Here is a 24,597-nt window from a genome sequence, read left to right on the forward strand (position 1 = left end):
AAGACTGGGGAAAAAATTTAAAACCTGTATCTGATAAAAGTCTGTGTCCAGAATATATAAAGAATTCTTATAACTTGATTTTTAAAAATGAAGAAAGTATTTGAATAGACAGTTCTATCAAAGAAGATATATGAATAACAATACAAAATAAAACCACAATGAGATGTTATGACATTAGCACTCAAATGGCTAAAATCTGACTATCCCACATCAGCAAGAATGCCATGCAACTGGAACTCTGAGTTTACAGTTTTATAATATTTACACACTCTTCTAATACAAGCCAGCAGTCCTGACTCTTAGGTGTTTACTTAAGGCCAAGTATGTATTCACAAAGACTAGTATGTAAGTATTCATAGCAGCTTTATTATTAATAGCCAAAAACTAGAAACAGTTTTGTGATTATGATATTGATATAATCATATGTATGAACTTAGCAATAAAACTGAATGGACTGAAATATGGAACAATATAGATGAATCATAGAAACATTATGCTAAGGAAAAGAAGCCAGAAACAAAAGATGACATAGTATGTGATTCCATTATATGAATTTTGGAAAAGACAAAACTATAATGACAGAAAGCCTATTCATGATAATTAGGAGCAGGTAATTATCTGCAAAAAGACGAGGAAACTTTTTGGGGTGATGGAAATGTTCTACATCTTAATTATGGTGGAGGTTATGACAGTGTACTTGTTAAAATCCAAACTGTACAACTAAAATTGGTAAACTTCATTGTATGTAAATTACACCTAAACAAGACTGAATGAAAGCACCTGTCTATACACACAAGCACAAATCCAGTTAAGCAGTTTGCTAATCTTCAACTCACACTTGGAACAGTTATGCTTTTTTTTTAACCTCCAAGGTAATGCATGAATAAATCTGAGCTCTTTTGGAATAGGTTTATGTATGCAAATATGTGAAATTCAGAGGAAATGTTCTTTCTACCTGGAATTACAGGCAGAAGACAGAATTTTTGAGCTTCCTCCTTTGAGCTGGAGCTGCAAGGAAAATTTTAGCGTCTTCATAATGACATCAGAGGATTGGAATTAGAACGGGAGAGGGTGACCTAAGAAGAATATAACTGAAGTGGAGAAGTGTGAAAGGAGGCCAGACTATTGGGGGGGGGGTTCCATTGGACTGCAAGAAATCATGGTGTACCTTAAGTTCTAGAATGAGGAATAAGGAGTTGGCTAGTGGATCAGTAACTGTCCAACTGGAACAAAGTTGGGAAACCATTGTGATAAGGTAAAAAAAAAAATTTAGATTCTTCAATAAGACTTGTGATGAAAGGGTTAACATCAGATTATAGTGTTGATATTTATAAAGCACACAGAAAAGAGCCTGAAATGTGATGATTGCTGTGGGTGGTTTTTTTTTTTTGGTGTTTTTTTTTGACAGAGTCTCACTCTGTTGCCCAGGCTGGAGTGCAATGGTGCAGTCTTGGCTGCAATCTCCGCCTCCCAGGTTCAAACGATTCTCCTGCCTCAGGCTCCTGAGTAGCTGGGAGTACAGGCATGCGCCATCATGCCTGGCTAATTTTTGTATTTTTAGTAGAGACGGGGTTTCACCATATTGGCCAGGCTGGTCTTTAACTCCTGATCTCGTGATCTGCCTGCCTCAGTATTGGGCTGGGTGAGGTGGCTCACGCCAGTAATTCCTGCTGTTGTTTTAAAATAAATCACTCTTTTTTTTTTCATGAGAGTATTAAATGATAGAATAATAGAGTGACATCCAAACATGAGTTAGGAAGAGGAGATAAGAGAAATGGACATTTATTCAACATATTTTCACTCAGATATTTTGTTCTGTGCTTTCAGATTCCACTATTTAGTTTCAAGAACAGGGATATGCAATATTACCCTTATTCTACAACAGGAAATTTAGGCTCAGGAGGAGAGGCTCAGGTTCTAATTAATTCAGGAGCCACAAACACAGAAAGGATACTGTTTCTCAAAGGTTGTTGAGGGACTACTTGAATTAACATCATCAGGGAGGTTGGGTGCTGTGGCACCTGCCTGTAATCCCAGCACTTTGGGAGGCCGAGGCGGGCAGATCACGTTAGCTCAGGAGTTTGAGAACAGCCTCGGCAACATGGCAAGACCATCTCTGCAAAAAATATAAAAATTAGCCAGGGAAAGTGGCATATGTCTGTAGTACCAGCTACTTGGGGGGCTAAGGCAGGAGGATAGCTTGAGCCTAGGAGGTTGAGGCTGCAGTGAGCCAAGATCATACCACCGCACTCCAGCCTAGGTGACAGAATGATCCCCTATGTAAAAAAAAAAAAAAAAAAATTTATCAGGGATGCATGTCTACAAATCATATTCAGAGCAAGTGAATTTGATTGGGGTAGAGAGGGTGGCAGGGGTAGAGAGGGTGGCAGTGGTAGATAGGAATCTGCATTGCTAACCATCTCACTGTTGATTGGTACAGATATTTTGGTTATGTGGTGATTCCTAGTATTTAGAGTTTTTAGAAAGTTAGCTTCATAAACATTATCTGTAGCTTTGACTTTGTCTATTTAAAAATGTAGCTTTACAGTGGTCATAACATAGCTATAGTTCTCAATACTTGTATTTCCTACATAAGAGTTAAAAATAAACCAGTCGGTATTTATTAATCCTCTCTAGAATTTATATTATTGACTGCCCAAAATGGCCTTTACCTGGAAACAGTATTTTTCAGATTCCTTTATTTGCCGTTTCTTTTAGCTTAAGCAACCTGAGACATGTTACTTTGTGTTTACCATTTTTATGCAATATGGGATAAAGGTGTATTTTTTATTACGCATTAAATGAATTATAGTGGATAAAAATAACAGGTTTTCATTAATTTTATTTATCAATACAGATGCTTCTCAACTTATGATGAGATTGCATTCCAGTGAAACCATAGCAAGTTGAAAATATTACACATCAAAATGCATTTAATACACTTAACCTACTGAGTATTATCAAAACATATACCTTAGCCTACAGTTGGGCAACATCATGTAACATAAAGCCTACTTTATTGTAAAGTGTTGAATATCTCATGTAATTTATTGACTACTGTACTGAAAGTGAAAAGCAGCATGGCTGTATGGGTCCTTGAAGTACTATTTCTACTGAATGCATAGTGCTTTCATACAACAGTAAAGTCAAAAAACTTTAACTTGAACCATTGTAAGTAGGGAACCATCTAATAAATGGATCTTTGTGAGAATTCTATCCTGGTTCTGAATAAAGTAGAATTCTATTCTACTCTTCTTTTATCTCTTTAACAAACATATTATCTCAAAATAATTCTTTGTGGCATTTAGCTGCCTACTTATTTAAATTCCAACACTGAATCTTTCTCGATTATATATATTTTCAACAGTGAATCCATCCTTGGACACCGAGAAAATATGCGACAGATGATGAGAAGTTTTTCTGAACCCTTTGGAAGAGATTTGCTCAGTATCTCTGATGGAAGAGGGAGAGCTCGTAATCGTAGAGGACATAATGATGATGAAGATACTTTGACTGTAAGTTCTTTTTTTTTCAAAGGCAGTGAGAAAGACCTGTAGGAATTTGAAGGAAAGTACTACAGAAGTATATATCTATAATGATATGATATAACTAATATTCTTGTTATAGAAATAGCTATTATATAAAAGGGGGGACCTTTGGAAAGCTGAATCCTTGAATAGTGACTTGTCAGCAATATAGAATTCCACTGTGCTACCAAAACTTTGAGGACCATAGGGTTATATATTACAAGGCAAACTTAAACCATTATTTTTTATATTTATGTATACATTTCTCACCTTATAACATCCTCCCATATCTGAAACTAGAACAGGCAAGGAAATGTCCTTTCTCTCCCATATGAATTGTTTTAATACTTGAACATAATATCAAAAGCTGCAAAGGATTATCTTTGTTGGACCAGGAAACAGTAATATTCCATATGGTTACCTATGGACTTTCAAAGCTTAGGTTAACCTTTAATTGTATTTCAAAAGCCTTGCAACTGCAATATATTTTCATATGTCTTGCCTTAGAGCAAAGCTAGAGGCTACAAACATACTCAACTAAAAGTTAAAAAAAAGAAACAGGATATTTATATATTGTAACCATTCTTTTTTGCCTCTCTTATTTCTGTTGCTTTTTCAGCCTCAGGAATGATAGTTCTAAGATAACAAGTCCTCAGGGGTTTCTATAAAGATGAATTTCTGCAATTGAAATGTAGATATTTGAAACTCAGTAAACATTTAATTGGTAAACTGAGAAACTTCTATATAATAAATGTCATAATCAAAATTAATTGGATATTTTTCCAGGCAACGAATTGTTCTCTTGTGCCTTTTGGCAGTTTTGGTGGTATGGTTCGTATCAGACACAAATCATTTTAGCAATATTTTCTGACAAATACTTATTTTTTATTAACTCAGACTGACTAGATTGGCATGCAATCTCACTTTCATAATGGCTTTTTAATATTTATACTGAAAACCTCTGTTTCATGTATCAAACTTACCTTAGAAAGTTTAGGCACATGTTTCCTGAAGTAAGTCATTTCAACATATATAAAATTCATCTTCAAAAAAAGTAGATTTTAATAGATGAATATTTGCTTGATTTACAAAAGGGATTCTCATAGTTGTGTTTGAAAGCTGGGGACTTCCACATGCTTATGATGACTTTCCAAAAGGTTAAAAAAAGAAAAAAAGTACTAAACTGTAGATAGTTAAGCACAACATTTGGAAAAGCACAGATTGACTGCTTTGTCTAGGATTTTGTTGCCAACTTGCCATGCAGCTTTTTCTTGTCTATATTTAAGAATGGCTGCTCTGCAACCACCATTTCTACCACCTGTTTCTTAGGGTTTTTGTGCTGTGTCTGTGATGCTAGCTTCCAGCACACTAAACGCATTCTAGGGAGTAGCAGAAAATAACATGAATTTGGAACATTTGTATCTACAGTCTCATGAAAAGGGTTTTTTAAATTTTTTTGTGCTACAGTTGAATTATTTGTTTCCTTGAAGTTTGACATACAGGTATAACATTTGTTCCTCCTGACCAGAATATTTAGTAAGATAAATGACAAAAGCAGTTATAACACAGAGTTATGAGTAAAATGATTAGGAAGTTCAGCATGCTATGGGAGGGAGCACAGATGGGAAAAAGCACCTTTTGAGGTGGGGTGGGTCAATCCAAGTAGACTTCCTGAACCTTAAGGATTAGTAGCAGTTAGCCAGAAAAGGAGAGAGAGGAAAGGAATACTGTTCAACACAGAGAAAACAACCTGTGCAAAAACCTGGAGGCTAGGTAGCTAAAGATGTTTAGAGTCAATTAGCGCCAGGGTATAAGTTGAACCGTAGACACTGATGACGATGAAGAGGTAACCAGAGACTTCTTTAGGCCATAGTAAGGAAAGTAAACATTATCTTAAGAGCAAAGGAAGCAGTGATGACTAATTTCAAAGTGGTAATAGAGTCAGATTTTTGAAAGATTAGAAGAGACTACAGTGGAGGCAGTGAAGTCAGAAGGCTGTTGAAGAATTCTGGATAAAGTATTAGTGATGGCTTACTTCTACTAGTAATGACTGTGATGATAAAAATGAATTATTTCATTCGAGAGAGGGTTAAAAGGATGAATGGCTAGAACTTACCGATTGATAGGGTTGAAAGAGCAATAGAGAGGGAGAAGGGGAGTATCACACCCATTTTTCTGGCATGAGGAATGAGGTAGATAGGAATGCCACTGAGATAAGGCATTGATTCAGTACAGATATAAGAGTGGGGTAGTCAAAACCATCATTTTAGTTTTGGGTGTTTTGCATTTAAGACATCTGGGGTTTTCCAGGTAGATTTATCTGGTAAACTATTGGATATATGGATTTGAGCTGAGCTAATTTGTTCATTCATTCCACAAATATTTATTAAACCCTCTTAAATGCCAGAAATTGTTATACATGTATTGGGAATATTGTAAATAAAATTGACAAAATGGCCCTGTGTACAAAATTTTTGAAGGCGTTAAGGGCCCACTGAAGTCTCAACTCCATTTTGTACCCCAACTTTTTGTCACTCTAGTGTGTTGGGTCACCCCAGAGCAAGTGCAGACACATCTTTTGGTGGTTTATTTGAACATGAATTGAGAAGAGGGCAGATATACCCAAATGTCTAATCTTTTCCTTTCTGTCTTTTTCTCCTTTGGATTAACCCTTCCATATCTGATGAAATAAGAATGGATTCTCAGTCTAGTGTTGAATTCTACTTCAGTCCTTTTTGTACTCAAATATATATTAATACTTCCTAAATGTGCCTTTGTTGTTCCGAACTATATTAAGTGCAGGTTCCAAGGAGGAATTTGGTTTTCCCACCTATTTTCCATTGTGAATATATGTAAAAATCTAATAGCAAGAGAAGGCAGAGGCACAAACAGGCCTTAGAGATTCAGCGCTCCACTTGCTTGAACAGAGAAGTTCCTTAAACCAAGCAACTCCTTCTATTTTATAACAGATGATTTACTGGGTAACACATTGGAATGTGTGCTTGACTTTTATTTGCTGGTGAGTCTTCCAGTGATAAAACCTAAAATCAGTGGTAGATTTTCCTAAAACAAAGTGTCTTAACCTCAGTGCTACTGTCATTTTGGCCTGGGTAATTCTTTGTTCTGGGACTGTCCTATCCATTGTAGGATGTTAAGCAGTATCCCTGACCTCCATCCACTAAATGCTAGTTACATGCTCTCCTCATCTGTGACAGCCAAAAATCAGTATAGTTACTGCCAAATGTCTCCTGAGAATCAAAATCAATCTTGGTTGAGAAACTACTGTTTAGAGGAATTCTTAACTGTTTTTCTGAAGAAGCATACCTCATGCTTCAAGGGTGTAGCCTACTGACCCTTCAGTAGGCAGAAAATTGGAGGCCTATTTAGTAAAGTGAATTGACTTCTGTCACCTGGATCCTACTATGAAGAGAGGAAGGCTGCCTACTTACTAGAGGGGCAGCTTCTTTCAGCCATGTAGTACTGCTGGGGGTGACATTGGCATCTTATACCCAAAGTTTTACTTATTTACATGGTGGAGTATTGAGAGATAAGGAAAATTATGAAAACTATCCTATGCTAGAAAATATATCACTTAGTGTTTAACATATACCAAATTCTGTTTTGAAAAAGTGAGTAATGAGTGATTAGGTGTATATGTGTATTTATATATACATGCACATGTATATGTGTATATATACACATGTGCATATATGTATTTATAATGTTACAGTTCCCTAATTATTTGTATGTTGGCTCTGGGATTTTGTGTATGCTTCAGTTTTCTCCTTAACTAATCACTGTTATTGTATGCTCTTTAAGTTATCTTTGTTGGTTGATTACTGCATGAGATTCTACTAAATGAATAAAAAAAAATATTTTTCTGTTTTGGAAGATGTGTTTGCATCTTTTATGTTGTACTTATAGTTAATAACAAATTTCCTGATATTCTGTAGCATACAGAGGTCAGCCCTTTTCAGACAGTGGACCAAATGTTGTCAAATATGAGAAACTGTGTGCAGCAATTAGAAAGAAACTTTGTAAGTACTAAAAATATAGCATTGAGAACATTGTGTATACTTTGGTATATTATATATCATAGTGGCTTTCAAACATTTTTTAACCATAGTGGTTAAAAAGATATTTTACATGCTTAACCCAATAAGCAATATTTGTATACTTTGTAAATGTATTTGAAGCAAAAGTTTCATGAAAAAAATGACTATACTCTTTACAGTATATATAGTTATTTTCTAGTCTATTTCATGTTTTTAAAATCCTGGTTACAACCTACTAAATTGAGTTCATAACCTCCAAGTTTGAAAAATAATGTTTACTTTCAAAATTTAAAAAAAAAAATTGGAAAAAAGTTAACCTCAAAAACATTGATTCCACTGAAAGTCACTATTGTAAATGAACATTTTATATGAATTTGCATAATTTTGTTTGTTATTAACAATAAAATTAACCTGTTTACTTAAAAGGATTAATATTGTTAATGTTAAGAATAATATTAATCTGTTTACTTAAAAGGATTTGTAACATCTGAAGAGTTACGTTTTAGGGTTTTATAAATAACTCTGAAAACAGAAATTTTAGTAATGTTGTTTAGGTATAAAACCCTGATAGTTCAAATACTTATAAACTAGTACTATAATAATACTCTTTCTTTTCTACTTAACATTAAAACCAGTCACTTGATGTGATCTGAAGAAGACCCAAATCATTCTAGTCATCCAGTTTGAATTCTATGGATCATTTCAGAATGCCCAAATAATCTAGGGCATTATTGGTTTTAGTAATGTAGCAATCTGGTACCTACAGGAAGAGGTATGAAACTTGATGTATAACTAATTGGCTTGATTGGCAAGATTACACACAAGGGTCAACCACTGACTATAGAAGTATCACAAGTTTGGAGGCATAGCATCTTTATTGAAATCTGAGCCACAAGCACCCAAAGACTTAAGGATCTCTGAGTGAGTCACTTACCAGTCTTTGTAAGGCGAGTGGGTTGGTACCCAAAATGGATGACCATTAGGACTCTAGGGATGCCTTTTTTTTTTTTTTTTTTTTTGGGTAATTTTTCAAGTTACTTCTCACTTGAGAACCTGGATGTGCCCTTTGGCTACACCATATTGGTAGTTTAGTATCCTTAGGCAGAACTTACAGCTAGTGTTGTTACTTATTTGAACTCTCTGGCAATAATTATTTATATTTGACCCGACTCTGAATTTACAATTTGTTTACCTGTAGGGTCAACTTTCAGTGGATCCAAATGGACATTCATTTTGTTCTTCCTCAGTTATGACTTACTCCAAAGTAGGAGATGAACCGCCAAAGGTTTTTCAGGCCTCAACTCAAACCCGTCGAGCTCCAGGAGGAGTAAGTTTTCTATAAGCATTCCCAGAACTTTATTAAGTTGTGGAATGATAGACTGTCTATAGAAGTATCACAGGTTTGGGGACATAGGTGTAGTTAACTATTAAAATTTGATCTGGTACAAGGTGGCTGGGGGACAGGAGGAAGGTGTGGGAGTTGGGGTTAAGGTTGTCCTCACTGTGGAAACCATTAAAGCTCAACTGTATTTACTTAGTTTGTGGCAATTTTCACCTCCTTGACAGTGCCTTTTTTCATGTAAATATCTATTGATGTTTATTACCTTTACATGTTGACAAGGTAAAACAGTAAAGCCTTTGTTTCATGAAATAATGTCTACTTTTAAGTTTACATTTGAAGTGAATTAACTTTTTAACTCAAAATGTTTTAAGTGTACAAAAAGGATATAGAGAATAACGTAATAAGTGCCCATATTCCTGCCGCCCAGTTTAGTCATATCATAACATTTTTCTCTTTGCTTCAAGTTGTCTCTTGCTTTGTTTTCTTTTTAAGCAAAAATGTACAGAGGTAGTTAAAGCTTCTAATACAGTCCTCTGTGGTCTGCTTTCCCTTTCTCCCCTCCTCAGAGATTACCATTTTCCTATATTTGGAGTTTATCATTTTCATGCATGTTTTTACAATTTTATTATTTATGTTTATATCATAAAAAATATAACGGATTATTTTTGAGATTTCCCAACAATACATAAAGGGTGTCATATTGCGTGTGTCCTCTGCAACTTGTCTTTGCTGAGTAATATGCTTCTGAGATTTATTCAAGTGGATAAATGTGGCTGTCATTTAACTTCTATGTAGTATCCAAAATATGAATGCACCATGATTTTTAAATCATTTTCTGTTGATAGATATGTAGGTGAGTCTAATCTTTCACTAATTCATCTTTATACATGGCTCCTTATACAAAGAGTCTAGGAATGGTATTGCTGAGTTGTAGGGTATGTGTACCTTCATCTTTACCTAGCATTTCCAAACGACTGTCTCACAGTGATTGAAGTTGTTGGCTTCTGCAAACTGTGGTTTGTGAGTTTCCATTTCTCTTACTTCCTTGTTAGTACTTATAGTAGAAATTTAGGTTTACCAGTCTAATGAGTGTGAAGTAGTTCATTTTTTAGTTCTTCCATATAAAGATGAACCTTTTAATGATGTTCTTGTCGTAATTCTGCTAATTGATCTCAAACATTTTAATTCTAAAAGTGATAGTCTTAAAGATAAACAGAATATAATTGTATATGTCCCACAGTAAATGATGTTAGTAGCTATCATAAATATTCTGATAACACTTTCACAGAGCTGATAGGTGGGAATCATGAGATTCAAGCCAATCAACATGACTGACGAATAATTAGTTGCTCTTATTTGTAGGAATGCCATCATAAACTTCTTTCTATTACATTGTCCAAGATAGTCTGGAAGGCATTAAATTATAATTGTTACTTTTGTTTTAATATTTTATTTTAATTTGGAAAAAGGTTGAATTGTATGGGTTCTGTTTGTTGTAGACATTTTCATTTCAAGGAGTTCAGGAAATATCAGAGACTTACTACCACAATTTTACCACAAGTTAATAGTGGAACAGAGTACACATTATTTTTAGAGCGGTAGATCTATGGCCATACCTCAGTAGGTAAGCTGGCCCTGAGAATTTTAGAATTATATACAGTATATATATGTTTAAGTAATAATGAAATATCTTTTGTTTCTTTATTTTTATAGATAAAGGAAACCAGGAAAGCAATGAGAGATTCTGACAGTGGACTAGAAAAAATGGCTATTGGTCATCATATCCATGACCGAGCTCATGTAATTAAAAAGTCAAAGAACAAGAAGACTGGAGATGAAGAGGTCAACCAGGAGTTCATCAATATGAATGAAAGTAAGTTATCACACACAAAAAAATTCTTTCTCATAAGATTAACAACTGTACTTGACGAATATTTTTTGTAGAAACGTCATAAGATGTAGTTTTTGAATAATATGTAGTGAATACTTTGTGAAAGTAATAGGATTGTGGTTCCATTCTTTTATAGGAGAGCTCTTTTTTATAGTGATTTTTGGTAATATGGTATATTATTTATTTTTATCTTATACTTGAAAAGTGGAATCTTTTGAATTATTTAGTAATACTATCAGTAGGCAAAATGAGTCTTTAAATATTTTTTTCTGATTATCAAGAAAGTACATTTGAAAAGTATAAAGACATTAAATGAAAGTAAAAAGTATAAAGACATTAAATGAAAGTTGCCAGGAAATTTTTTTTATTAAAAAAAAAAGTATAAAGAAAAAAGTCATCCATAGCCCAAACTCAAAATACTATTAATATTTTAATGCATTTCTTACTAATCATTTTATATATATATATATAAACACACTTTTTTCTCATTAGTATTTTACTTTTATATAGTTTATATTGTACTTATTTCAATTTACCATTATAATTGTAAAATCACCTATGATGCCATTTTTCAAATAAGCGGTTACCTAAAAGTTTCATTATAAATAAGCCATAATTTTTACTTAAATCATTCTGTACTGTTGAGCACTTAGGCTTTTGTATACATAAGATTTTAATTCCTGGTATGTTAGATTGCATTATGTCTCTGCCTCTCTCAAGTAAATCTTTTCTTTTTCTAGATTTTATATTTATTCTTCAATGCATTTAAGACCTTCTAGTGTCCTAACCATTCTCCTTGTAGTTTTTTTTTTTTTTTAGACGGAGTTTCGCTCTTGTTGCCCAGGCTGGAGTGCCATGGCACAATCTCAGCTCACTGCAACCTCCGCCTCCTGGGTTCAAGCGATTCTGTCTCAGCCTCCTGAGTAGCTGAGGTTACAGGCATCCATCACCATGCCTGGCTAATTTTGTATTTTTTACTAGAGACGGGGGTTTCTCCATGTTGGACAGGTTGGTCTCGAACTCCTGACCTCAGGTGATCCACCCGCCTTGGCCTCCCAAAGTGCTGGGATTACAGGGGTGAGCCAACGTGCCCGGCCGTAGTTTTTAATTATATTACAATCTATTAACAAATTTAATCAATACATTTACATTATTTTTATTAATTTTTAAATCAATATTAAGCTTTTATATTTTATTGTATTAATTTAATAATGAAATATTAAAATTTAGTTGGATTCATCTCCTATTTTCAGAAAGTATTTTGAATAACGTTTTTCCATAATAAAGTGTTTAAAGTGTTATACTAAAAAAGAAATTCTGGCTGGGTGCAGTGGCTCACACCTGTTGTCTGAGCACTTTGGGAGACTGAGGCAGGTGGATCACAAGGTCAGGAGTTAGAGACCAGCCTGGCCAACATGGTGAAACCCCGTCTCCACTAAAAATACAAAAATTAGCCCAGCATAGTGGCATGCACCTGTAGTCCCAGCTACTTGGGAGGCTGAGGCAGGAGAATCTCTTGAACCCAGGAGGTGGAGGTTGCAGTGAGCCCAGTTGCCCCATTGCACCCCCAGCCTGGGCGACAGAGTAAGACTCCGTCTCCGGGGGGAAGGGAGGAAGAAAAGAAATTCTATTAACGTTGGAGTTTGATAAAATTATTCTTATGCAGTAAGATAGAAGCCATGATAATGTGACCTGTGCTTAATTGTAACCTCTGTAATTTTATCACATTTAAATATATACTGAGTATTTCATAATAATCAACATTTTGATGAAATATATAGTGAAGGAACACAATATTTTAAAGCAGTCTGAAAGAAGTACTATCATCTGTCTATTGTTGCTATTGTGGAAGTTAGATTACTTACTTCATAACAACATGAATTGACATTCTAGCTGAGTAACCTGTCTTAGGAAATTGACAACAGAAACTTGTGAGGTCAAGTTACATAGAAAGATAGTACTAGCCACAGAAGTATACATGTATACAGGAACAGCATATTCACTATGAGATGACCCAGGAAGAAAAACTATGAGTCATAATTGGGTCAGCTGGTCCTTTGGGTAGAATAATATGATACCCAAGCAGGTGAAAAAAGTAGATCATTAGTAGGAATAGGAGAGGAACAGACAGTATTACTCAAGTCAAATATTACTCTAGTCAAAGGCCCTTATATTTGAAGTAGCTCCCTGCCTTTATTTTGAGGTTACACTAATGAAAACACCAGGCTAGACTAAAATATGTGGAAGCAAGGTGGTAACCAACAGTTGATACCTTAATACTTATTCTCGTTATCTTGGTATTTAACGTAGGTGATGCTTGTGCTTTTGATGATGAGTGGCAAAGTGAGATTTTGAAGTACAAACCGGGACACAATCTAGAAGACACTAGAATGAGAAGTGTTGGCCATGAGAATCCTGGATCCCGAGAGCTTAAAAGAAGGTAAAAGTTGTTCATAAAATCATTTGTTTTTTTAAGAAGTAAAGTTACGTGATTTTAATTCTGTTATCAGAAAGTTTTGACGACCATCCAAGTTGTATCCACAGTATCCTTTGTGAAAGATGTAACAATTTTACATTAAATTGTGAGTATTCCACACAAATTTAAATTTATATCTAAAAATCAATAGTAGTTTAGGATTGTATGGTTAGTAATTCACTAGTAAACTATGCCTCAGAAGATAGAGACCAAAATCCTTTTGAGGAAAACTAATTTACTATAGCGTAGTTATTCTTGTAAAACAGATTCTCATCTGAATATAGATAGAGTCATACATTTCACACTGGTAAAGATACCTAGAGATATGATAAGGGAAGAGGGGCTGTATTTGGAAGACTTAACAACTTTCTTAACAAATCAAAATTTAGCATTTAATAGTAAATGAAATTTCAGACACTTGTATAATATGTAACAGTACATGCAATGCCGTATTTGATGTGTATTAGATATTTTGTAAGAATTTTGCAAAAGCATTAACTTCTTTTAGAATTTCCTTTTAGAATAACTATGAAAAATAAATTTGCTGAAACCACATATTAAAGATTATAGAGATTTCTGGCTGGGCATGGTGGCTCATGCTTATAATCTCAGCACTTAGGAAGGCTGAGGCAGGTGGATCACTTGAGGTCAGGAGTTCAAAACCAGCCTGGCCAACATGGTGAAACCCCATCTCTACTAAAAATACAAAAATTAGCCAGGTGTGGTAACACACACCTGTAATCCCAGCTACTTGGGAGGCTAAGGCAGGAGAATCCCTTGAACTTGGGAGGCAGAGGTTGTGGTGAGCCAAAATTGTGCCACTGCACTACAGCCTGGGTGAGAGAGGCAGACTCCATCTCAAAAATGAATAAAGATTATAGAGATTTTTATGCATTTTGTACATACTTTAGAGCTACAGTTTAATGCAGTTCTCTGGGGGGAAAATGGAAAACTATCTAATTTCTATCAAATTACACTCAAGAGAAAGGCCTCACCAGACCTTAAACGAAATCTGTTCTAAGCTATAAGAGAGTGGAGAATTGCTATAGAAGGTGGAAGGCTTCACAGAACCAGCGGTGGACAAGTGGGTGTCAAGTAAATCAGAAGCCTTACGCAGAATTTCATATGCTAGGATCTTTTCTTTTAAAAGAATTCTTTAGGAATTTACAGTCCTAATATTTTCTATTGAATTGATTGAAAACTTGCTCCCATATTAATTATAGATATTTGTCTCATTTGAAAAATATATTGATTAAAAACCTAGCAGTGCCAAGTTTGAATAGGAAATCCAAGTCCCACTTAGAGAAGGCATGCTCTCTATGGATGACCTATAAATTTCTGGCCTTAACAGTGGCATTTTCTTCTAACCAACACTGTCCAATGGCATTTTCTGAAATGACTTCTGTAATGACAAAAATGCTATATATCTATTCTGTCCAATGTAGTAATCACTAGCCACATATAGCTATTGATTAACTCTCAGAACATTGCTGGTACAACTAAGGAACTGAATTATTTTATTTGATTTTAATCAATTCAAATATAAATGTGGCTAGTGGCTGCCCTACTGGTAATATTAAACAGTGTTTAAACTGTAAACTGTTAAATCTATCTCCAGTAAACAGCTGTTGCTATCTTAAATTCACTGAAATAGTCTGCCTTGTTTTTCAAAGTTATTAAGAAACTTTTAAGATAAAACTTTTCTTATATTACAGTGGTTTTTAACATATTGTTATTGATTTATAAACCACTGACCATTTTTTAAATGATACTAATATTCACATGTATATTTCTCAGGGAGAAACCTCACCAAAGTCCAGCCATTGAATATGGAAGAAGATCAAATGTTTTGGGGGACAAACTCCACATCAAAGGCTCATCTGTGAAAAGCACCAAAAAATAAAAAGCCATGCATTTGAGTTGTTTAGTTTTGGTTGTTTTAACAGTTAGTAATGGTGCTGGGTAATATACATAAGACCAATCTCCTGTTGTTAAATTAGTTCTGTCCTTGGCAACTTTCTTCTGATATCTGAATATTCATGAAAGTCCTAGCTTTATATATCGTCCCTCTTTTAGGAATAAAATTTTGATTTTCAACAATGTGAGTAAATTGTGAAATAGCCTATTATTATAAAACTCTTTAATACATTAAATTTTTAAAGCTTAAATGCTGATTTTGCTTCCCCAGTTTTTGTGTTGGCTAGTTATTCTTTTATATTTATCAAGATTGATTGCACAGCAGTTCTATCACTTACAATTAATATAAGAAGTTAGATTGTTAAAAAAGTCTAAGTTTTACTAACACTGTACTAGGGTGATATTGATAAAGGTTTAAATAATTTATCTCTAACTTTATAATGTGTTGTATAGCCAGCTAGCTTAAAGCTTTAAAAATAATAAAGCTAAACTACACTAGTACTCTTATGAGAAATTAGTTATTATTTTGATAAAGGGCAAGATAATCAAATAGTTTATTTTCAAAGAAAAATATTTTAAATTGCTAATGTACATAATTATTTTGGTTATAATTTCTTTATAGAATGTATCTTTTCTATATTTACGTTCTTAACATTCATCAGACATCATATTGACCATTCTCTTTAACTTCTTAATGTGGCATATTTCTGCTCTCCTTTCCCACAAACAGCTTCATCTGTCTCCAGGGTTAACATTCTAAAACTGGAGAGTCCTTGAAGAAACTCTGCTTAGCTTTTTTTGTGACATTTAGAAAAATACATTTGGTATTCTCCAAACCAGAATGATAGATTGTCTCAAAATTTATTAGACAGCTGATGTGTGTTTTTGAACAAGGTCTTAATAATTCAGTTGTTACTGTTTTTAATGATACCATTAAAATCAGCTTTAGCTTTTTTATTCTAGAATTTAACCATTAATCTGTTTTTATCAAAGTTAGGTTTGCAGTTTAAAAGAATATAAAAATCTTAACTCATATCTGTTCTTTTAATATTTCTATCAAGGAAAAAATCCCCAAAAATCCGCGATCATTCTCTAATCCTAAGTATTTTTCTTTTCAATTTTATAAGTAAAATTATATGACTGTTCTCATACTTCTCTAACTTTTTATATCATATTTTTGTTAATTTTACTAGTTGTGTTTTATACCTTTAGTCATTAAAATAAAATACAAATGTGTTAATTCATTGTTGAAATTGAGCATGTATTAGTTAAAAATTTCCTCTTAGGCATACTTTAGTATACTATTAACATGCCATAATACAATGGGAAATTGTCATAAGGCACAAATTTTAAATAACACCTTTGTATATATTAACTTGATAGAGCAAAGTCTTAATAAAGTACATACGTTATTTTCCTTTTGCCTAAATCATTACACTGATGAGAACTTGAATCATTGTAGTAAAATCTAAAGACACACTTTAATAAATAATTGTGTTTAACAGTATAATTCCTGTACATCAGATCGCTGTTAGTGATTGTGGTGAGGCAAGATTTGAGGCGGTAGTACTGAGGAAAGTTCTGTTTCTTTCTTAAAAGTGAACTCTATCTTTGTACCATAAAAAAAAAAAACTATCAATATCTATACCCAGAATGTTTGTTTGCAACAACTTCTTATGATGGATATTTAATACTGTTAGTCTGTAAATTTAAACTATTTAAAAGTATATACAGGCTGGGTGTGGTGGCTTACATCTGTAATCTCAGCACTTTGGGAGGCCGAGGCGGGTGGATTGCTTGAGGTCGGGAGTTCAAGACCAGCCTTGACCAACATGGCGAAACTCCGTCTACTAAATACACAAAAATTAGCCGGGCATCATGGTGGGCACCTGTAATCCCAGCTACTCAGAAGGCTGAGGCAGGAGAATCACTGGGACCCAGGAGGCAGCGGTTGCAGTGAGCCAAGGTCGCACCCCTGTACTCCAGCCTAGGCAACAGAGCAATACTCCAAAAACCTACATACACACACTAGGTAGGATGGTTTATTTTATGATTAATATTTTATTTTCACTCCTTTTAGGAACCAATGAATTGTTTTACATGAGTTCATGAGGTTTTTAAAATGAAATAAATAGAAGCTTGTTTTTCATTTGTATATACATTATTGTTACTTCCATGAGAATTCTTTTTGTTTTTGTTCTTGGAAATCTACTACAGGGAGAACTATAATTTTTCTTTTCACTGTGGTCTATTGCAGCGTCTTTTAAAGTGATGTACCTTGTGCCTACTTAAAAGAGTCTGAAGGCCAAGTGCAGTGGCTCACACCTGTAATCTCAGCACTTTGGGAGGCTAAGGCAGGCAGATTGCCTGAGGTCAGGAGCTCGAGACCAGCCAGGCTAATATGGTGAAACCCCGTCTCTACTAAAAATACACAAATTAGCTGGGCATAGTGGTGGGCACCTGTAATCCCAGCTACTAGGGAGACTGAGGCATGAGAATCACTTGAACTTGAGAGGCGGAGGTTGCAGTGAGCCAAGATCACGCCATTCCACACCAGCCTGAGTGACAGGAGTGAAACTCCATCTCAAGAAAAGAGTCTGAAAAGTCAGTGTGTTTAAATCTATGAAATTACTTTCCACATAATTTGCTAATTGTAAAAAAATTCAGACTTACAGAAACATTAATGGCTAATCTTTTGGGAAATCAACTAGAATTAAAATAAGGAACAATAGATAGAAGAAGATAATCAAAATTAAAATTTTCTAAGGTCCTCGTATTCTTAAAGTTCAAGGTAAAAGTAAATGATTAACTTATGACTGTTAAGAATGCATGTCAAAATAGGGTAACCACAAAACCGACAATAGAGTGTATACCTCTGAAGCAGATAAAAAGAAAATGAATTCAATCTCAAGGCAAGAAAGGAGGAAAAGATAAATACAAAACATTTAAAAAGATGAGAAATAAATGCAAGTATGTATATAAGTAATGACAAAAAAATTAAAAAACAAAAATTGTCAGTTCAAATTTTTAAAAATCTAGCTCTATACTATTTCCAAAAGTCATATTCAAAAGACATTAAACGGTTGACAGAGGATATGATGGCAAATATTAGCTGTAAGAAAGTTGGCATATCTATATTATAATAAAACATGTAAGGCAAAAGTGACTACCAGATTATAAAGGGGGACCCTGCTAAATAAAAGATTAGATTGATCAGGAATATACATCAGTTCTAAGTCTATGTATACCTAATAACATAGCATTAAAATATATGAAGCAGTATTTGAGAGATGAGACTTCTCATTCTAGATAAACAGAGCATACACATTTTTTCTTATTCCCACTAACAACTATAAACTCTGGAATTAATTCTTAAACATTAGAGCAGAGAGAAAAAGACTAGCTATGGACTTTGGTACTAGAAGAATGATATGGCATGAAAGGAGTGAAAATAAAATATTAATCTGAAAAATATACAACATGTTACATAGTGTATGTATGTAGTCTTAAAATAGTTTATAGACTATCATAAACTGATACAAATATGATTGTGGGATATAGAAATTAATAATCCTCTTTCTATGGTGCATAGAGTTCACTTTTTTAAAAAAATGACTTTTCATAATACTGCAGCCTAAAATTTGCCTCACCAGAATCAGTGTATTTCCAAGAACTGGAACTTTCTCAGTTTGTTTTCATTTTTTTAAATGATTGACTTTACTATTTGATTATATCCATTATGGAAAATGTAAAGATGCAGAAGAATGCTAAAATAGAAAGTGCCCATTCTCCCATCCCCCCAAACAACAAAAGATTTGTGTATTCATTTCTAGTCCTTTTATATGGCTATATAGAATATTAAAAACAAAATTAATATTGTAAAATGTATATTCTGACTTTTCACATTTTTGAGTGTTTCTTAAGGACAGTAAGTATTCTTTGAAAGCATGATCTTCAGTTTCATTGTTTACATCAACGTCTAATTGTAGCTATACCATACTTTACCTCCAAATACTTGCTATTCAAATTGTTTTAAATTTTTGCTATTGTGAATGTTTATGAATATCATTTTTATTCATAACTGTATGGCTAATCATTTGTTTAAGATAAATTATGGGAACAGAGTTACCAATTCAGAGTATAGTTATTTTCAAATTTTTTATACATTTTGCTAAATTGCTTTACAGAAAGATATTTATAGTCGTACCAATGAATGTCCCAGAAATGTCCATTTTTTAAAATATCCTTTGCCCAAAGAGAGTAGTGGATGTTACCTCTCAAACTTTTACTATTACAAATTTTAATAGTTGTAAAATATTATCTCCTTATCTTAATTTTGCACTTTTTCTCTGATCATTATAATGAAGTATTATCCTTTTCCTTATGTTTACAGCTGATTTGCTTTGCTTTTCTGTATATTTGAAGCAGCGCAGGTCTTGTGGAAGGAGATTCCAACATACGCAATTTCTTGTCATATCATTAGTTCTTCCTAAATGAGCAAGGCATGAAACTGCATGTATTTATCACATTATTTCAAGTTAAGTATCCCAATGTGACTGAAATTATGGTCTTTTCTCTTCGGCAGCCATGTTATTTTAATGTTTCTGTAATCTAACAAAATTAGGTCTTATTCTTCACATAATAAAGAGGTTTTGACTATTCCATGAACCCTATATGTGATACGATAGTGAAGAGTAAACTTAAGATCTTACCTAGCTACCTCCATTTTCTATCAAGGTCTTCAGAACTCTATTAACTGCATACTCGTGCTCCTTATAGCAATCACTATCTGTACCCATGGCAATGCTGTTATAGTAAATTCCAGCTTCCTTATCACCTCTAGAATTCCACCTCTGGAATTGTAGTCATATAATATCTACCCTTCAGCATAGAACAAGAATATTTCTGCTCAGGAGCTAAAACAACCCTGCATTTGTGTCCATTGTCCCCTTTGAGTGACATCAGAGTCCTAGCTTCTTGGCAGTTGCAGAGAACCTCTTTAGTTTGGGGACAGCATGGTTTAGTCATTGGAATATGGCACAGGAATCACTCCTGTCATAGAAGATCTAAGAACTTATGATGGTCCTGTCAATGAACTCATCAATAATGACATTACCACCAGGCTGAAATTTCTTCTTTTACATGCGTATAGAACTCTCCTTCAAAGCCCAGATATTTGCTTGGGTGGTGACCAGGAGACTACACCTGGCTGGCCAACTGCAGGGGATTTAATTGATAGAGGGGTTGGCTGGCTGTGGTCTGATCCATTTCTGCGTTTTATGTGATAACCGTCTTCCAATGGGCTGCTCCAAGTCAATGACTAAGTCCTGCAGGAATAGGTCTGTTCCTGAAAGTTGTCAGACTCTGACGTCTGACTTTGGCTCAAGAACTTACCTAGTTACCTCCATTTTCTCTCTCAGGTGTTTCTCCTAATCTTTGATTGATTAATCCTTTCTTGACATCTGCTTCTCAGAGAACCCAGAAAAATGCAAGTTAGTAGTTGACTTCAAAGAACAAAATGGTTTTTTGTCTTTCATACTTTGCGAGAAGAATGTAATCAACATTTTATTTTATTTTTTTATTTTTTATTTTTTTTTGAATTTTAGGTTTTGGGGTACATGTGAATAACATGCAAGGTTGTTGCACAGGTGCACACGTGACAGTATGATTTGCTGCCTCCCTCCCCCTCACCTATATCCGGCATTTCTCCCCATGCTATCCCTCCCCAACTCCCCACCCCCCACTATCCCCCTCCCCCCCAACAGACCCCCGTGTATAGTGCTCCCCTCCCTGTGTCCATGTGTTCTCCTTGTTCAACACCCGCCTATGAGTGAGAACATGTGGTGTTTGATTTTGTGTTCTTGTGTCAGTTTGCTGAGAATGATGGTTTCCAGGTTCATCCATGTCCCTACGAAGGATGTGAACTCCTCCTTTTTAATGGCTGCATAATATTCCATGGTGTATATGTGCCACATTTTTCCTGTCCAGTCTATCATCGATGGGCATTTGGGCTGGTTCCAGGTCTTTGCTATTGTAAACTGTGCTGCAATGAACATTCGTGTGCATGTGTCCTTATAGTAGAACGATTTATAATCCTTTGGATATATGCCCAGTAATGGGATTGCTGGGTCAAATGGAATTTCTATTTCTAGGTCCTTGAGGAATCGCCACACTGTTTTCCACAGTGGTTGAACTAATTTACACTCCCACCAACAGTGTAAAAGTGTTCCTATTTCTCCACATCCTCTCCAGCATCTGTTTTCTCCAGATTTTTTAATGATCGCCATTCTAACTGGCATGAGATGGTATCTCAATGTAGTTTTGATTTGCATTTCTCTAATGACCAGTGATGATGAGCATTTTTTCATATGTTTGTTGGCCTCACGTATGTCTTCTTTTGTAAAGTATCTGTTCATATCCTTTGCCCATTTTTGAATGGGCTTGTTTGTTTTTTTCTTGTAAATCTTTTTTAGCTCGTTGTAAATTCTGGATATCAGCCCTTTGTCAGACGGGTAGGCTGCAAAAATTTTTTCCCATTCTGTTGGTTGCCGATTCATTAACATTTTATATTTTCTCTAAGATTAAGGCATGGGATGGCTCACCATATGGAATGGCACATATTTTTCAGTTCCTTCTCTAAAGTTAATGGATCATCCAGGCCCATTCTACCTATTATTTTAATCCAGGGCCATAGTAGTAACATGTGAGGTTATATCTACAGGAGACAGAAGGTCTTTACCATGCACATGGAGGCTGTCAATGGGGAGAAGGCTGTGGTCAGAGCACAGGGAACAATTAGCAAAAAAGTAGACAGCAGTTCAAAATGCGGTGTGGAAGTGAGAAAGGCAGAGTCTAAAGAAGCAAGCCTCCTATGTCCTGGAATAGTTGGATTGTTCAGTTGTGTTCTAATTCATTTTTATATTTTGACAGTGTGATGTTTTGATACATGTATTCATTGTATCATGATCAAAAGAGGGTAATTAGTACACTTATCTCATATACTTATCCATTCTTTGTGGTGAGAACATTCAAAATCCTCTTTCTGGGTTATTTTGAAATATACAATGTGTTATTGTTAGCTGTAATCACCATACTGTGTAATAATTAGAACTGCTAATTGTAACTTTTTACATTAATCAACCTCTTCCCATTTTCCCATCTTCCCTACTGTCCCTAGCTTCTGGTGACCACTATTCTGCTCTTTTTTTTGAGATGGAGTCTCACACTGTTGTCCAGGCAGGAATGCAGTGGTGCCATCCCGGCTCACTGCAGCCTCCATCTCCCAGATTCAAGTGATTCTCCTACCTCAACCTCCCAAGTAGCCGGGATTACAGGGGCCCACCACCACCGCCCCGCTAATTTTGTATTTTAAGCAGAGATGGGGTTTCACCATGTTAGTCAAGCTGGTCTTGAACTCACAACCTCAGGTGATCCATCCACCTTAGTCTCCCAAAGTGTTGGGATTACAGGCATGAGCCACCACACCTTGCCCACTGTTCTCTAGGAGATCAACTTTTTTAGATTCCATATATGAGTGAGATCATGTAGTATCAAATTCATCATTTTAAGTATTCTTTTATATCGTCATTTAAAAAATATTTTCCTATAATATATTTTTGCTCACCATCTTTTTTTTGTACCCCAGACCTTCCAATGAGGTCTTTTTTTTTTCCTGCCTGAACTATATTCTTTGTTTTTTGTTTTTGTGAGACAGGGTCTTGCTCTGTTGCCCAGACTGGAGTGCAGTAGCAGCATGCTCATGGCTCACTGCAGCCTCATCCTCCCAGGCTCAAGTGATCCTCCCCACCTCATCCTCTGGAGTAGCTGGGACTACAGACATGTGCCACCATGCCTGGCTAATTTTTTAGGCATTTTTATAGAGACAAGTTCTCACTATGTTGCCCAGGCTGGTCTCAAACTCCTGGACTCAAGCAGTCTTCCTACCTCCTCTCCCCATAGTGCTGGGACTACAGGCATGAGCCATTGTGCCTGGCCTGAACTATGTTCTTTGGAAGTTCATTTAGAAAGACTATTTTCATAGTTAAATTGAACCAGGTTTGAAGTGGGGATTATCTGAAATTGTTGTTATTTAACCCAATAATTGAGCAATACTGTTGGTAATGGAATTGTAATTTGACAATTGTTTTCTCCCAAACAATACTAAATATAGTACTTCCTTGGTGTCTAGATTTCACTGTTGCTCATGAAAAAATGTGCAACCAGGATGATGGTGTTCCTCCTTCGATAATTTATCTTTTCTTTCTGGCTGCTTTGTTAATTTTTTAGCTTGACTTTGATTCTCTTCATCTTTTTTAAAACTGGGATATATTTAGTTGTGGATTTCTTTTTCTTTATCATACTTGGGAATCATTTAGATTACCAGGTTTGAGACTTGATGTCTTACACCAATTTTGGAAAATTATCAACCATTATTGCTTTGAATAGGGTGTCTTCCTCATTTTGAGTTGATTTTTAAGATGAGAGGTGGGGATCTAGTTTCATTCTTCTGCATATGGATATCTGGGTTCCCCAGTACCATTTGTTGAAGAAACTGTTCTTTTCCCAATGAGTATTCTCGGCAGTTTTGTCAAAAATCAGTTGGCTGTGGGTATGTGGATTAATTTCTGGATTCTCTATTCTGTTTCACTCGTCTATGTGTCTGTTTTTATATCAATACCGTGCTGTTTTTGTTACTACAGTTTGTATATATTTTGAGGTCTGGTAGTTTGGGGCCTCCAGCTTTATTTTTTTTTCCCTCAGAATTGCTTTGGCCATTCAGGGTCTTTTCTAGTTCGATAAAGAATTTTAGAATTTTTTTTAGAAGAATGTCATTGGTATTTTAATAAGAATTGCATTGAATCTGTAGGTTACTTTGGGTAATATTACCATTTGAACAATATTCTTCCAATCCAATCCAAGTCTTCTCTCCCAAGGAATGAAGATTTTTTTGCCTTTTTTGGAAATGCTTGTGATATGGTTTGGCTGTGTCCCTACCCAAATTTTACCTCACAACAAACAGAACTTGAGGCAAAAAGCAAAAGTATGGCCAGGCATGGTAGGTCATGCCTGTAATCTCCCCGCACTTTGGAAGGCCAAGGCGCGTGGATCACGAGTCAGGAGTTCAAGGCCAGCCTGGCCAAGATGGTGAAACCCCATCTCTACTAAAAGATGGAGGCAGTGGCAGGCACCTGTAATCCCAGCTACTCAGGAGGCTGAGGCAGGAGAATCACTGGAACCCAGGGGGCAGAGGTTACAGAGAGCTGAGATTGCACCACTGTACTCCAGCCTGGGCAACAGAGTGAGACTCCATCTCAAAAAAAAAAAAAAAAAAAAAAAAGAGTAAAACAATCTCTTAAGAGAATTTCATTGTTCTAACCAATTATTTTGTG

The 24,597-nt window shown here is 35.1% G+C and overlaps 1 protein-coding gene across 5 annotated transcripts in view; it reads left to right on the forward strand.

The window, feature by feature from the left end:
* The window catches only part of MLF1 (myeloid leukemia factor 1), a 49,811-nt gene extending 34,346 nt beyond the window's left edge, over positions 1-15,465 (forward strand). For 2 of the 5 annotated variants that reach the window (XM_012447388.3, XM_064378860.1), the window contains exons 2-8: positions 3,368-3,515; positions 4,314-4,358; positions 7,481-7,564; positions 8,781-8,909; positions 10,638-10,797; positions 13,126-13,255; positions 15,089-15,465. In XM_012447388.3, coding sequence (XP_012302811.2) covers positions 3,368-3,515; positions 4,314-4,358; positions 7,481-7,564; positions 8,781-8,909; positions 10,638-10,797; positions 13,126-13,255; positions 15,089-15,194 — 802 coding nt within the window. In that variant the 3' untranslated portion in view covers positions 15,195-15,465. The remainder of the gene's footprint in view (positions 1-3,367; positions 3,516-4,313; positions 4,359-7,480; positions 7,565-8,780; positions 8,910-10,637; positions 10,798-13,125; positions 13,256-15,088) is intronic. The other 3 variants (XM_012447389.3, XM_064378861.1, XM_012447390.2) reach the window with 3 other exon arrangements.
* The last annotated feature ends 9,132 nt before the right edge of the window (positions 15,466-24,597 follow it).

Source organism: Aotus nancymaae, unplaced genomic scaffold (genome assembly GCF_030222135.1).
Source record: "Aotus nancymaae isolate 86718 unplaced genomic scaffold, 86718_ANA_hifiasm-v0.15.2.pri h1tg000019l, whole genome shotgun sequence".
Lineage (NCBI taxonomy): Eukaryota > Metazoa > Chordata > Mammalia > Primates > Aotidae > Aotus > Aotus nancymaae.